The sequence below is a fragment of the Pituophis catenifer genome, unplaced genomic scaffold (assembly GCF_029215685.1).
Source record: "Pituophis catenifer annectens isolate HBS135680 unplaced genomic scaffold, rPitCat1.0.hap2 SCAF_1, whole genome shotgun sequence".
NCBI lineage: Eukaryota > Metazoa > Chordata > Lepidosauria > Squamata > Colubridae > Pituophis > Pituophis catenifer.
This window is the reverse complement of record NW_027256881.1, coordinates 48,815,351-48,827,387: the sequence shown is the minus strand read 5'-3', so window position 1 is coordinate 48,827,387 and position 12,037 is coordinate 48,815,351. Positions and strand designations below refer to the sequence as shown.

Here is a 12,037-nt window from a genome sequence, read left to right as displayed (position 1 = left end):
ATACCCTTCCCAGCCCATAACATCCCCAACCGGCACGGCAGCTCTTACACATCATTGTGATCCCTATGCATTGTTCTTGTTCTGCACCTCTCCCTGCACACCCTATTTGATCCATAAGGGATCTCTTGCACAACCCCATGACTCTCACCCTTCTTTACCTCACCCCCACTGTAGCTCCTGACCCACACAGCATCTCACACACACTGGAACTTTTCCTGACACGTACCACCCACCTGCACTGCATCGCTGGTGCACGCTCATACCCCTTGCAACCCATACCACACCTTTCATGCACCCCATATACCATTCCTGACTCTACAACTTGCTCCCTCCCCCACTTAGCAGCAGCCACTTACGTGCCTGCTGACCTTGGACTTGCAGCTTTCTCCTGGCTTCCCCACTTACTTTCTCTCTACAAGTTTCTTAAATCCAAAGCAAATGGAGAAGCCAGCACAAATTTGAGGAAGCAAAGGAAGGAGAAAGGAAGCGAGGGAGAGAGAGGGGAAGGAAAGGAAAGGAAAGGAAAGGAAAGGAAAGGAAAGGAAAGGAAAGGAAAGGAAAGGAAAGGAAAGGAAAGGAAAGGCTTCCCTGTCAGCTTCCCACAAAGAAACTCAATGGGGAAGTTGGCAGGAAGTCAAAAGTTGCTCTTACTTCAGCTGCTGTTTTGCCCACCCAAGGACATTCTGTTTCTCTGCTCAGGTAAGGAAATTATGATTAAATGATGATGCAATGGAGCATGGGTTGCCTAGTTGCTTATAAAGCTTCAGTCCTAAAAGTGTGTAGCTCCTATTTTACTGCAGTAGTTTCTGCTGAGTTCAAGAAGCCGAACTAGGTGGGCATAGAAGTGTCCTGTTAGACAATCAGACAATCAGTTACACTGAATAATTAAAAACTACTTGGGAACTGGGAACAGTACATCAAATCTGTACTCTGGTATTTTTTTTTAACATATGGAAGGGTATTTGTATAGATCTGGTATTGCAATTGCTGTGACATATACTTCAATTATTTAAAAGCAAAAACATTCCTTTCCAAATTAATTATTTTATTCATATACTTGTTAATCATTTAAAGTGTTCTTAATTAATAGAAGCCCTAATCTAATATTAAAATGCAGTGTACAAATATATATATATAAAACTTTCTAGCCATGAAATATATGCCTATAGTACATGAAAGTAATGGTTGTTTCTTTCTAAAAATGCAAACATCTAAATCAAACATTATATCCCATGAAAATGGCATTTTCTCCCAATCTTGAATCTTTTAAATGTATTCAGTATAGTGTTTTTCTAAAAAGCATAATCCTGTAAATTGTATTCCTATGGCCTAGGAGTACAGTATTTACAACCTGCCCATCCTGAGTGAGTTTTTCTTCCTGGTAAGCGTTCTTTGAATGGCAGCATCAATCTTCTGTTAAACATAAAGCAGCATAAATTTGATTACAGACATGAGAAGGAAGATTTTTTTTCAATTGTAGCACTAGACTTAAAGATTCACACGTATTGAAAATGACATTTTTACTTAATTGAGGCCAGTTCTGTATTCAGCTGGTTTTCAAAAGTCCATTTAAAAGTACCGTTTAAAAACCGACAAATCAAAAGCTATAAATGTTAGAAAATACTTTGTATATTGAAGTATAGTCAATACTTCTGACATTCTTTTCAGTTTAAGACCTATTGAAATTCTCCAACTATTAAAATTCTCACCATTTTTAAATATTACGTAGTTATAAAGTCTGAACTTCATCAAGCTGCTGTATCCTAAAATGATTAAACAGATGTGAAGTCTATAGCAGCATTAGACCTCTGATCTGATTTTAGCATACAGATGGAATTAAATTAATTCATAGCAAACTCTGTAAAATAAAGGGTATGGCACTGAATGCTAGTGCTCTGTTTAACCAGAATGTACCTGTACCAACAGCTGTTGAGAAAAATTGCATGCCTTAATTTTCATAGAAATCTACCTTTAATGACATCACATTATTTTGAAATAAAAATTAAATTGCAAATTTGTTTTCTTTTTGCCCCTTTTTTTCTCTTTTTAAGGAGTTCCCCTGATTTATTACATATAGACTATAGAACATTTCATTTTTTCCCATATTGCAAGTAATATTTAAGCTGTGCAACACTTTGATACCTAAACAGTGTTTCAGAGCTTGCAAGTGCACAAGCATAGCAACTGTCGGCAACTCTGTAAAGTATCCACATAATCCCAAGAAAACTGCAGCCGTGAAAGGATTGCAGACATATGAAACATTTCTGCCTTATACACTTCAAAGCATCTTTTCAGAATTGAAATGCTATATAGATTTAACATATCAATTTAAATAGGTGTGATAAGAGGCGTATCATGAAAAATACTATCTGTATTTCTACTTCTATTACTTTCAAGCGTTTGGCTGTAAGGAGTCCCAAAGGTGCTTTTTCAAGAGGCAATTGGACTTTCTGGTTTTTCTTCTTTGAAAACATTTTGGTTTTTCTTCTTTGAAAATGTTTCGCTTCTGATCCGAGAAGCTTCTTCAGCTCTAAAGAAGTTTCTTGGATGAAAAGCGAAACATCTTCAAAGAAGAAAAACCAGAAAGTCCAACTGCCTCTTGAAAAAGCATCTTTGGGACAACCATGTCCTGGATGACCGAGAATCTCCATAGACATTTGGCTGTAAGGAGTGTTTAACAAAAACACATCATGCAATGACATTGTCACATTCATATAATGCATTTTCTTTGAAATAAGGAAGGAAATCGGCCTATACTATTTTCAAATTAGCATTCATTCTTATTCATGTGAGTGTACCGATTAATGTTGAATATTCCTTTTTGTCTCAGGGTTTGTTGGTGAAAATGCTCAGCCAATCTCAGACAGCAACATTGGGAATCGGATGCTCCAAAGCATGGGATGGACGCCTGGCACAGGCCTTGGGCCAGATGGCAAAGGGATAGCCGAACCAATCCGGGCAATCCAGAGGCCAAAGGGACTTGGACTTGGATTCAGCTGACAGAAAGAGATTCCAACTGCTGGTTCAGACATCAACAAAACTAATTTGAACTTTGAATATCTGAAAGCATTCTAATTTGTTGCCAAAACATCCAGTGATTCTTACTGTAATTTTTTTAATAGAGACGCTTCATTGTTTTCTGTTAAAGCTGTGTGGGGCCAGTCGTTAGGACAGTCCTAATCTTTGAATCCTGAGTGTGTAATAATAATCATCTTTTAAATTGTACCTTTTTTAAAAGTGTCCGTGGTCTTAATTAGTTTACGTTGTCAAAGATTCTAAGAAATGATTAAATTCTCCTCCCAACACTGTACATAAACCCATTATCCTTTGCTGGTTTTAACATGGACCTTTTACTCTGGAAAGCTGCTTTGTTACTAAGGCGCCTTGTCTGGGAAGCATTTTGCTGCATTTCTCACATTCATTCCAAAAAGTTGTAGTGGGTAGTACAAAAGAAAGTCTGGTTGCAGAATTCTTTTTGTAATAAGAGGCAAAAATAGAATAGGAAAAGAGACCAGAGTTTACCTTTTGTATTGAAATGCACAAAATGCTTTGAGCTAAAGGCAGCATATGACTCTTTAGATGGGGTTAACAGTGTCATTTTTTTACATGGGTGTGATAAATGTAATGAATGTTAACAGGGTAAGGGGTTTCAATTGTTCTGTGGCACGGAATATTTTATGCTATAGATATCTGTGTCTCCACAGATGCCCCCAGCCCATAGAACAAAACATTAGGGGCAAAGCCTAAATTAAATTGTGTGTATATAATTAAATTAATTACATACAAGTAATAAGACCTTCTATTTATTTAATACTTCTCACCTTTGGGCACAATAATTGTGATTGCAACAGGTGCTACATCAAATTTTGGGGTCACATTTAGCCCTGGAGCCCCAGGTGATGCACCCTTGTTTTTAAAATATTGCCATCCGACTCTCTACAGCTTTGATTCAATTGGGTCTTCTAAATGGTTCAGTATTATGCAATCTCTAGATCAGCATAAATCGCTTCTTGCTTCAAAATGTGCAATTTTGCATGAGAAATGCAAAATGACAAATGATGAATTTGTCTTCCAACATTTGCAGCAGGTAACTCAATTCTCTTTTCTTATTTACACACCCTCCTAGTACAATTTTAAACTTTTTTTAAAAAACTTTGCTTTCTGGTGTTTTAGCTTGTATTCTTTCTAAAATAAAGATTTTAAACTACTATCACCTTTTACCATATCACTGTCTGTCTAACTTAACTGTCTAACTTGAGGGGATGGATTTAAAATGGGACCATATTAACTAGAGTCCATCCGTGGTAGTTTGGGGAATATTTCTGTAATTGACAAATGGTGCCTGCTAGTGAGAAGGAAGGCTTCCCAGGCACAAATTTTTTAAAAAGCAGCAAAGGGAATAGTAAAACAGACAACCTTTTGATAAGATTAACAATATTATACTTAATCTTTGGACTTGTCATTGTGCTGACATCCCAAATTCATTAAAGAGGACTTCCATCAATGCATTAATGATGTGTTCTAATTATTATGCTAGAATGGCATATCTGCTCCCCAAACTAATTGCCCTTTGAATTCATTAAAATACTCCTACCAGAATATGATCATGAGGCAGTTCCTGGGTTAAGAACATCCGACTTACAGGGAACTTGTACTTATGAATGAATTGCCATAAAGTCTATTATATTAAAAAAAATTAAGTTAAATGCAGTGATTAATAATTATGAACTCATAATGAACTCGTGCTCTTGAAAACTGTGCGACTTCAGCAGTTTGTTGTCTTGAGGAAGGAGATCACTTTGTCATTAGCGCTGTGTTGAGTGTATAACTTTTGATTTGGCTTTAATTTTTCTCTTTTTTTACCTTTGTAACCATGCTTCCAAAGTGTAAGTCTGCTAAAAGTACTGAAGATGCATCAAAGAAAAGGCAAACAATTGTGTGTGAAAATAAAGTGTAAAGGCTACAATTTGTCAATGATCAGAACAATTTTGAAAGATAAAGTGGGAATAATGGAGCATGTGAAAGACCCTGCCTTCATGGAAACTACAATTATTATTAAACAATACAGTTATTTAATCATTGAAAGGCTATTGATAATTTGGTTTGATGATCAAAATCAAGGTAATATGCCTATTAGCCTTTATTGCAAGAAAAAGCTTGAAGCCTTTTTAATGATTTAAAAGCTGCACATGCAGCAAGTGAAGGTAATTGTGATGAGGAATTTGTTGCAAATAGGGGTTGGTTCAATTGTTCCAGAATGAGGGCAGATTTACAGAATATTAAAGTACAAGGTGAAGCAGCAAGTGTCGATATAAATGCTGCATTTGATGTTCCTGAAATGTTGAAATAAATTAATGAGAAGGGAGGTTATTTGTTAGGCAAAATAATTAATGTAGATGAGATTGGCTTATTTTGGAAAAAAAATACTTGATCTACATTTTGAAAGGAAAAAAGTGCACCAAAGAGCAGTAATGTATTGGAAAGTAGGCTAGCATTTTTATTTCAGGGTGATGCATCTGGGGATTTCAAGATCAAGACTTTGCTTGTGTATCACTCCCTAAATCCAGGAACACGTTGCTACATCATTAAAGCATCTCTTCTCATTATTTGGAAGGCAAATGCAAAGTCTTGGTTTACAAGTGCCACCTTTGAAGATTGGTTCTTGAACCATTTTGTCCTAGTGTTGAATGTTATTGCATGGCCAAGAAACTTTCTATCAAGATCCTTCTTGTGCTTGATAATGCATCCAAATATCTAAGCACGACCCTGTTTCCCCGAAAATAGAACCCAACCGGAAAATAAATCCTAGCATGATTTTTCAGGATGCTCATAATATAAGCCCTACCCCCAAAATAAGCCCCAGTTAAGATTATCGGCCAGATGGATGCATTTAGTACCGTATTTCCCTCAAAATAAGACCTAATCAGAAAATAAGACCTAATGCGTCTTTTGGAACAAAAATTAATATAAGACCTGGTCTTATTTTTGGGGAAACAGGGTAGATGATCTTCAACTCAATATAAAGGTCATATTTGTGAAGTTTCCGAAAGCTGCCCTAATTAATTCTTGAAACCTTTGCAAGTTGACAATATTTTTACCCCCCATCACCACATTGACACCACAGCCAATGGATTGGAGAGCCATGATTGTCTTTGTTTTATGAAGCCCATCTCACTGATACAATGACTCTGGGCAGCTAACAAAATGATAAAAAGTAAAGTAATACAAAACAATTAATGAGGAATTAAATAGAAAAGCTAAAAACCAAGACAATGGGTGGGCTGGGGGTGGGATTTTCTCTATCTGGTGAGCCACTGTCAAGGTAGAAGGCCTTTAAAGGCTGATTATTTATGGTGGGCATTCTCAGAGTTAGGCTAGCTGTCAGGATTATCCAAAATGATGTGATAAGCATTTGACTGACACTAACTCTTCAACTTACAAATTTGAATTAAAGACAGACTTAGGGACAGATCTCTCTCATAACTAGGAACCAATCAGAATCTAGATGTTACACCTCTATCTTTGCTATTATTGGCACATCAACCTATCCAGATCATTGTACCAAACTCAATGACCAGTTTTAAAGAATTGGTACTAAAATTCTTACATATTTTTTTCTTGTGTTTTCATTGCAAATCCTTGGACCCCCTTCCAAATTCTCAAGAAGCAGTTGACCCTACAATGTAGCAGATGGCACAGGGTCCACAGCAGGAGTAGGGTACTCTCTATTTTCAAGTGTACAGAATAATATTCAAGATAATGAAATTCAGATCCCTGATTCTACTTGTGAATGGAGCAAGCACTCCATTATTGCTGCTTGAGTTGCAGCAGGAACACACTGATTTCTGAATGGCTATCAAACTGTTCAGTGGCTGATTATTAGATGCCATCAAGTCAATATTGACTCTTGGTGATTTGGTTGATATATCTTTTCCATGATGATCTTCCCAACCAGGTCTCTTAGATTTTCAACTGTGTATCCATTCTGGCAGTAACTGAGCTCATCTGCTACATTCTGGTTATTTTCTTCCATTTTTCCCAGCATTATAGATCTGTCAAGGGAGCCAGGTATTCATGTAATGAGTCCAAAGTATGGTAATTAGAGCCTGGTCTTTTATGCCTCGAGTGAGAACTCTAAATTGATTTGTTCTATGATTTTTTTTCCCTCAGTATCCATGGTATTCTCAATCATCTTTTCAATCTCTAAAGTTCAAAACACTCACTAATCTTTCTGTCCTGCTTCTTAAAAAGTGCAACTTCCATAGAATATCATGGAAAATACAATCCTTATTTTTGTGGGTACAGATATGTCATAGAGAACATCATATACATATAAGGATTCTGATAATTATAAGTATAGACATATTCATGGCTTTAGAACACCTTTTTCAAGGTCTTCATTGTTACCTTACCAAGTGCTCATCTGCAATGCATTTATTAGATGTTGGTTCTTTTACTGTTGATAGTCATTCCTAAAAGAAACCCAGAAGCTATCTACCACTTCAATATCTTCATTTTAATTTAGAAGGCTGATTGCTAAATCTGTAATCATTAGTTTAGCCTTCATATATAACCTTATTCCCTTTTTTTTTTCATTGTGCTCCTTAACTTTCATTGCTAGATCATTTGCATTTTCAGCTATCAGAGTAATGTTATCAGAGTAACATTGTCATAGTTTGGCTAGAATCTTGACTGATTCTTCTGTTACTTTTCTGTAGATATTCAATTGCATCAATTGCTGTAGCTTTCTAGCTTGGTACTGACCAGAGTGCTGATTTAATCATTTCTTAATATTAAGGTTTTTTTTTTTTCAAATAGGAAAAATTTTCTAAAGTATCTTAGATGTTGATACTTCTACTGCACAGAATTTCAGTATACTTCTATCTCTGTCTGGTCTTTTTTGAATTAGTGACTATCTCTCCATTGGTGTCCTTCAATACCTCTTCAAGGTTGGAACCTCTTTATGAGTTCAGGGAACTTTTGGAAGACTCATTTTTCAAAGCCTGTTTCTATTTTCAATGTCTTTAGAAATTTATTGTAATACTTGCTTCTCATCTCTTCTAGCAGCTCTCTGAAATTATTTGTTAAAATCCTGCCTGAAATTGTTGCTTTGTTTTCTCTTAGGTTTTGGCTTCTCTTGGAAATTTCCATTTATTCTGACATTATCACCCCCCTAGATAGGCCTGATCAGAAACTAAATAGACCTCCCCAGGTAAACTAAAACTATATTTATTGTGATTAGTTATACCAAAAGAATCTTGCAAGTCCAATTACGTTCCTCTTTCTTCTTATATTTAAGTCAGTTAGGATTTTCATTTCTTTCATGCCAACTTCAACAACTAGGTATCATAAGGTTTAGTTGCATCACAAACAGCATTCATTCCCTGAAACATCCTAAGCAATTTGCTCAGAGGGGTCCATAATTGGAATTATATCACAATTTTTCATAGATTGCTATCCGATATAAGTACCCACTTGCTTTAGTTGGATAGCTTTCATGCCTTGGCTGACCCTGCTGGGAACTCTTGGTATATATCCCAAGCATTCTTCACTCATCCATCCCCAGAGCGCCCCCACCATAATAAGGCAGCATATCTGGACATGTAGGGAAAGAGTTCGATGGAAGAAAAACAAGTGGCTGCACCCCCTTGTCTTAATATTAAGACATTTGTCACTTGCATTATTTCAGTAAATTGCAATCAAACAGATGAGGTATGGGTAAGCTCATGTTTCCAGTGAAGAAAACAGATAGCAAGGAATCATACAGTATAGATACACCCTTGAAATCTCAAGCATTATGAAATGATTCAGATAGAGTTTCATTCTCCCCAGGTAAAATATGCCTAGAGTAGGTCTGCAAATGTGTGTATCCGATATGCTTTGCTGTTAACATTTGCTTTGTAAAAGTTATTTTCCCCACGACATGACAACCCTCTGGGCATATGAAGAAAAAAGAATGTCAAGCAGCTGTAAAGTTTCTTTTTTTTTTTCCCCTGGGGAAACTGTTCCTTTGCATTTTCAGTTTATGCTGTCTCTTGTTTTCATCTTTCCCTCACCAAAATGCAGAAAACCTGAAGAGTGAGGTAGAAAGAAACCTTAGGTCTTGGTCAGACTGAACTTCTGATATTAAAATATATATATACAGATACACTGTCACTTTTCCTTAATCACCATTGCAGTTGTCTCTTTATTTAAATATAGATGATATTGCCTTAGAAAAATACTGAAGTTGGCAAAAACTCAGTAATTTACGGAATCAGCATATTGCCCCCAACAATGTGGGTTCTTATTTTACCAGTCTTGGAAGGATAGAAAGCTGAGTGAACCTTGAGCCAATCAGGATTGAACTCCTGGCTCTGGGCAGAGTCAGACTGCAATACTGCATTCTAACCACTAGGGCTCTAAGCAGCAATATTGCATGCTTTCGAACTACTGGATGGGCAGGAGCTAGGGATCAAGCAATGGGAGTTCACTCCATCTGACAGAGCCAGGCTCGAACTGCAGTAGTAAGACATTTCTGGCCAGCAGTTTAACCATCATTAAGCCTCTGTGCCACCGCATCCCCTATCCCCACAGGAATAAAAGCTTACATTTCACATGATTTTAAGTCTCCGATACCATCAGTCTTGCCTGCTATCAAATGCAATACTGCATAAATCTTGCACCTGGTTTAATTTCCTTAAATTAGGAGAAGTGTCCTGTTTTACATACACCAATTATTTTTTTTAGAAATGCTTTTATTAAAGTCAGGCTAAATTTCTTCATCCCCACTGCTCACTGCTTAGAGTTCCTATGCTGCAAAAAATCTTTCGATATGATCTAATGACTCAATTTTTTTTTTAATTATTATTATTATTATTCCCTGGCTTATTTCTAGTAGATGAAATCTAAACAGCTTTTGTTGCTACATTAGCTTTTCCAATATTATTGACTATACTTAAAGAAACATTGATCTATTAGGATCACAAATCACCATCAGGATAAAAGAGTATTAAGGAAAGATGACTCCTCTCCCCCCCCGTCCCATAGCACCCCGTCATTAGGTATTAAATACTCATTGATTTAACAGGTTTACTGTAATATATATTCAACTGACAAGTGGACCATGAAGGCTCCTTCTGGTGGTCTCCTACTAAGCACAGACTCATTACTTTACACACCTGATATTTTAAACAGATCCAGATTTCTCTGCAGTTAGTCAATCCCATTAGCTGTCAGTGCAATGATCTACTATTGCCATTTTTGGTTTTCTCTGTATGTTAGAGATGTCCCCTGTCTTTGAATTGTCAGATAATATAAATCATCACCCTGATTCAGACATTGCTGTGTTTGCAGTGGAACAAGGAGACCTGATTTCCTGTCAACTTTTTTTTTCAGAAAAATGTGTCAGTGTGTGCATTTTGTCACAGTTGCCTGTTATATTTGCAGAGCCAAGTTATGTGAGGAGTGAGGAGTTATAACAGTTTCTTACAATAAAATGTTCTGCTAATCTCTCCCAACTCAGCAAGCAAAATAATTGAAATTGTACAACATTTAATGATCTGTCATAGGACCAAGGCTGCTTAATAAGGCTAATTATATTAATGGTAAAGCAAGATACCTTTGAAATTAGGTAAATTCTTAGAGACTTCGTGTACAAGTTTTCGTGTACAATGCTGTTTTCTTGACAGCATTGCAGAAGTGGTTTGCTATTGCCTTCTTCCAGTTTTATATATTTTATTATTATTTAATTATATATTGATAATTATAACTCCAATTATTAAATTATTATTACTTTAAGGCTAAACTACAATCCTCGGATTTTACTTTTTCAAGCCAGATCATATTAAGACATATGATTTACTACCAGTTTAAATTTTTAGCTGAACAACTATTTCATATTGCATTCTTTCAGTCTGATTGGTTTAAAATATAAATACTGTTACTTGAATGGCATATAACAGCACCTCCCCTAATAATGTGATATTTCTCCTGGATTAATTACAAAAGGATAAACATTTCCAAATTAATTCTACTTCTGTTGAATTTGCTTAATAATTATTTTTCTATAGTAAATAATTATAAATCATATTTATAGGCTATTGCTAGAGTTAAAAATATATTATGCAGTTTAAATTCATTAAGCTATAAACCATAAAACACTTCAATATTTTAGAAATCTAACTATGGTGCAAATTGAATATTTGCCTGCCATTTTTAATCATGAATGTCCAAGTGCCTTGAAAGCCTAGCCTTCTGGAAGGAGACAAAGGGGAAGAATGGGGAAATGTACATGCCCAAAGCAAAGCCAATGCATGGGACATGAAATACAGTCTCCTAGTCATTTTCTAAAAAGTGCAAAAGACCCCCACTTAGTTCAACCACAATTAATTTTTTTTTCATATACCTTCAGGTCAGTTGGATTCCTGGTGACTACCTGGACAAGTCCCTTGGCAACAATTTTTACAAGTGGTTCGTCATTTCCTTCTTTGTATATTTAGCCCAATCTGAATTTAATGCCGGTGGTAAAAACCTGGTTTCATTCCCAGATCTGGAAAACTTGAATTATGCAGTATTTTGCTGGCCGAGGCAACAATTTAAACTCCGCTGAGATCAAGACCTGTCTTCTCAAACATGAATGGCATCTAATTGATTGGGAACTTTGACAGCTGTAGTTCCGCTATTTCTGTCTTTCTTTATTTTTAAAACGTCAAATCAAATTTTACATGATAAAGATATTTGCCACGTTGACTTCAGGTAATTTCAGTTTTTCCAATTTCTGTAAATTTAGTATATATTAGACCAATAACCTGTTTTCCCCAAAATAAGACATCCTCTGATAATAAGCCCAATCAGCCTTTTGAGTGCATGGCAATAAGGCCAAGCGCTTATTTCAGGGTTCAAAAAAATATAAGACAGGTCTTATTTTCAGGGAAACATGGCATTTCATGCATTTTTTAAAATTAATGATGCCCTTCCATTTTATGTTGTTCCAGACCTTTGTTTGGGGATAGGAGAAGATAATGCTTCAGCTCAGAACGTTTGAATCTTGTACTTC

General features: G+C 36.0%; 1 protein-coding gene across 2 annotated transcripts in view; it reads left to right on the top strand.

Moving 5' to 3' along the window:
- GPATCH2 (G-patch domain containing 2) overlaps window positions 1-4,110 on the top strand; it is a 100,789-nt gene extending 96,679 nt beyond the window's left edge. For both annotated transcript variants that reach the window (XM_070949037.1, XM_070949028.1), the window contains exon 10: window positions 2,831-4,110. In XM_070949037.1, coding sequence (XP_070805138.1) covers window positions 2,831-3,000 — 170 coding nt within the window. In that variant the 3' untranslated portion in view covers window positions 3,001-4,110. The remainder of the gene's footprint in view (window positions 1-2,830) is intronic.
- The last annotated feature ends 7,927 nt before the right edge of the window (window positions 4,111-12,037 follow it).